This window comes from Gracilinanus agilis, chromosome 4, assembly GCF_016433145.1.
Source record: "Gracilinanus agilis isolate LMUSP501 chromosome 4, AgileGrace, whole genome shotgun sequence".
Taxonomy (NCBI): Eukaryota; Metazoa; Chordata; class Mammalia; order Didelphimorphia; family Didelphidae; genus Gracilinanus; species Gracilinanus agilis.
In genome coordinates, this window is record NC_058133.1 from 251666235 (window position 1) to 251670655 (window position 4421).

Consider the following 4421-nt stretch of genomic DNA (forward strand, 5'->3'; position numbering starts at 1 on the left):
ACCCTCACCCTGTGAATTATTCTTCTGATTACTATAATAGTGAATATTATAATGGTGAATAGAGTTCACTACAGAGAATTATATATAACATTTCTCTACATAGGAATATGTATAATTAGATCTCACTGAGGCCCTTAAAAAGGCAAATTTAAAAATTATAAGCTTTCTTTCTTTCCCCTCTGTATCTTATTTACCTTTTCAGGTTTCTCTCGGTTTTTGTGGTTGGATATCAAACTTTCCATTTAGCCCTGGTCTTTTCTGTGCAAATACCTGGAATTCTTCAATTTTGTTGAATGCCCATACTTTCCCCTGGAAATATATAGTCAGTTTTGATGGGTAGTTGATCCGTGGTTGCAGGCCCAGCTCTCTTGCCTTTCTGAATATTGTATTCCAAGCCTTACGGTCTTTTAGCGTGGAGGCTGCCAGATCTTGTGTGATCCTGATTGGAGCTCCTTGATATTTGAATTGTCTCTTTCTGGCTTCTTGTAAGATTTTTCCTTTTGCTTGAAAGCTTTTGAATTTGGCAATAATATTTCTACCCGTTTTTTTCTCTGGATCGAATGTAGTGGGTGTTCTATGAATCCTTTCTATGTCTATATTGCCCTCTTGTTGTAGGGCTTCAGGGCAATTTTGCTGAATAATTTCTTTTAGTACGGAGTCCAGGTTTCTATTAATTTCTGGTTTTTCTGGAATACCAATGATTCTCAAATTGTCTCTTCTAGACCGGTTTTCTTGCTCTGTCACTCTCTCATTGAGATATTTCATGTTTCCTTCTATTTTTTCAGTCTTTTGACTTTGTTTTATTTGTTCTTGTTGTCTTGAGAGATCATTAGCTTCTACTTGCTCAATTCTAGCCTTTAGGGATTGATTTTCGGCTATAATCTTTCGGTTTTCGGCCATAATCTTCTGGTTTTCGGCCATAATCTTTTGGTATTCCTTTTCAATCTGGTCATCTCTGTTGTTCAATTGCAAGATTCTACCTTTTAAACAGTTATTTTCTTGCCAGATCTCTTCCATTTTCCTCAAAATCTCAGTTTTGAACTCTTCCATAGCTTGTGAGGAGTTTTCCTTATTTGAAGAGGGTCCGGATGCTTGTTTGTTCTCCTCCTCTGTTTGCTCGGTTCTCTGGATTTTCTCTGTGTAAAAGCTGTCGAGTGTTAAAGACTTCTTTTTCTTGTTGTTATTCTTTCTCTTCTGAACTTCCTGAGACTGAGTAGCCATCATTAGCCCAGCAGCTTCTCAGGTTTATCCTCGCGCTCAGTGTCTGTCCGTGATCTATTGACTCCTGAGGTCTGAGTTCTGGTTTTTTCCAGGGTCAAGCCCCCTGGTGGACCCCCTTACTTGATCCTCTGCCGGAGGTTTCTTTACAAGTCTCAGGGCACTGCTTCCACAGTCGTATACCCGTCCACACTGGTTCCCCACTTAGGCTTTAGTTCCTGGCTGTGTCTGCCTCCACCCACGCCTCCGCAGTGCCTGTGCTCTCAGCCTGCGCTCTGCGCCCAGCGACCTGCTCCCGCGCTCAGATTTCGCCTGCATTTTTTGGCTTATTGGGGTCCTAAATCTTGCTGCTCTCAGGAACAGGCCCCGGAGCTGCCAATGACTCGATGGGTGCCCCAAACTTGCTCTATTTCTTTTTAGCTGGCTTCGGAGCTATAGATGAGTGTGGAGGGGGTGGGGGTGGGGTGGTTTATCAGCCCGCGGTTTCGTGAGGGCTGTTTCACCCCTTTATAGCCTGGAAATGCCTCGATTTCACGTACCTTCCACGCTGTGCCCTGTTGTGGGGGTTCCTCCGTTCGTCTGGACTTGTTTTTATGTCCCCTTGAGGAGTTTTGTGTGTTTCGGTCAGGAGAGGTTAAGAGCTGCTTCTTACTCTGCCGCCATCTTAACCCGGAAACCTTGTTTTTAATTTTTAAATATAACACTTGAAAGTCCCAGTGAATTATGGGTCAGAAGAGTGAGTGCTTACCTAATGGACTCATGTTTCCATTATTCTCCAGCACCTGATCCTTGTAGATATTCTCTTGTGAAAAGACTAATTTCTTGGACTCCTTTTGGGTATGAAACACAGCCATTGCCTGCACCATATTTGACTCTTTAGGAAGGAATTTCTGTTATTGTGAGCAAGCAAATGCAAAACTATAGGCTCTGAGAGAACATTTTGGTACTAGTTGGGTCAGGGGTGAAAGGACAGGAGGGGTTTTAATCTGACTGCAGGATGAGGATAAATGGGTAGGAAGAGGAGGGACGATTGTGGTTATAATAAGAACTGAAATTCGTGCACAATTTCAACATTTACAAAGTGCTTTATACACACTATATTACCGTGAAATACTTTCTGCAGGTATCATTATCCCCATTTTATAAATAAGAAACCTGAGTATCAGATGTCTGAGGTCATGCAGTTTGTAAGCCCCACACAATCCCAGAACTGGGATTTACAGTCAAGTACTTGAAATTAATGTTCGTAAATGTCTTATGGGGTGGGAGAGGCACAAAAGAGAATGAGAGTGTAAGAAGAGAAGTCTGTGTGCCTACGGAAGGGGTATATGTGGGAGGGTACACATTGAAAGGAATGAAAGAAAAGGAGGGAAAGCTGTACTTAAGGCGCAGAGGATGTTTGAATGACTGTTGGGCTCCCAAAGGCTGAGTTGGAACACAGTGTGTTTCTGGCCTCTCAAGAGTGGGGGACCTAGTCTATTGGGGATGGGGAAGGTGTTTATGGGGGGAAATAAGTGAGGTATAACAATGGAGGGGTGCCTGAGGGAGCGAATTCGGGCTAGTGCTGGGGAGGACACTTGGTTGGATGAATGGTTACATATATGGATGGACTGATGGACAGATGGTGGTTGTTGGATGGGTAGATGGGTATATGGATGAATGTCTGGATGGATGAATGGATGGGTGTTACCACATGCTGGTGAGGGGGTGTATTGTCACGGCACGGGCACGGGTGTGCGTGGACTGGGAAGGAAGGGGGTTAGGCTCAATCCTTTACATTCCGAACCACGGGGAGACGAGGGGGTCTCACCTTCTCCAGGCTGCCATCAGCCTCTTGCTCCTCATCGCCCGCACCCCACCCACTGCAGTCGCCATTACCGCCGTCCCTTCACACTAGGCCAGGTGGCGATGGCCACATCCGGTGCCCTCCTAGGCCAGCCCGGGAATGGCCTCCTTTCTCCTCCCCAAGCCCCATCAGCCAACCTCAGTTCCAGCCCTCCAACCATCGACATCCGAGTCCTCCGCTGTTTCCTAGAGCGTCCGAGGGAGAACCCCAAACTTCCGGAATATTGGAGTCTTCAGGCCAATTCAATTCGATCCTCTGATTACCAAGCGCCCGGTAAGGTTAGTCAGGGAGCCAAACATCTGCGTTAGAAATTTTTCTTAACTTGGAGCTCAAAGCAATTGTGATTTTGTCAGTCAAATAAGTATTTAGGCATGCGTGGTATAAAGAAAGGCAAAAGATAAGACACTGCTCTCAAAAAGTTCACAGTCTTAACGGGGAAGACAACATACATACAACTAGGTACAAAAAAGATAAATACGAGATAAAATGAGTAAATCAATACAGAGAAGGTACTAAAATTAAGGAGGAGATGTTTCTCACATAAGGTAGGATTTTAGCTAGTTCTTGAAGGAAGCTAAGGAATCCTAGAGGCAGAGATGAGAAAGAAAAATATTTCAATCTCGGGGCATAGCTAGTGAAAATTCGTAGAGCTTGGAGATGGAGTAGCTTATCCAAGGAACAGCAAGAAGACCCATGGATGAAGTCATAAGAAGACTGGAAAAGTTGAAGGGATTTTACATTTGATTCTGAGGGTAATAGGGAGACATTGGAGTTTATTAAATAAAGGGGTGACGTGGTAGATCTTTAGAAAGATTACTTTGACAGTTGGGTGGACAATGGACTGGAGAAGAGAGACTTGTGGCAGGAAAAGCAACCATCAGACTGTTGTTGAACCAATCTATGTGTGACGTGATAAGGGCTTGTATCCAAGGTGGTGGAAGTGTCAGATGAGAGAAGGGGACATAGACCAGAGATGTTAGGAAAGCATAATTGACAATAGGTTGGATATGGAGGTTTGGGATGAGAGTGCCCTTGATGGTAATAGGAAAGTTGGAGAGAAGGGAGGTTTTGCTATTCTTTAAATAAGACACTATTTTCAGATTGGGTACTTTCACTGACTGTCCCCTCTGGCTGGAACGCACGCTCTCTCTCTCTCTCTCTCTCTCTCTCTCTCTCTCTCTCTCTCCCCTTCTCACTCTCTCCTCATCTCTGCCTCTTGGCTTCCTTATCCTACTCCAGGTAACAGCTAAAGTCCCCTCCTACAGGAAGCCTTTTCATTTTAATGTCTTCCCTCTGTCAATTATTTCCAATTTATCCTATTTATCTCGTTGGTAAGTAGTTGTTTACACAATCTCCA

General features: G+C 44.2%; 1 protein-coding gene across 1 annotated transcript in view; it reads right to left on the reverse strand.

The window, feature by feature from the left end:
• LOC123246321 (zinc finger protein 594-like) overlaps positions 1–3093 on the reverse strand; it is a 30066-nt gene extending 26973 nt beyond the window's left edge. Inside the window, exon 1 of the mRNA XM_044675234.1 lies at positions 3029–3093. Within this exon, the coding sequence (XP_044531169.1) occupies positions 3029–3093 (65 nt within the window). The remainder of the gene's footprint in view (positions 1–3028) is intronic.
• Positions 3094–4421: the final 1328 nt, after the last annotated feature.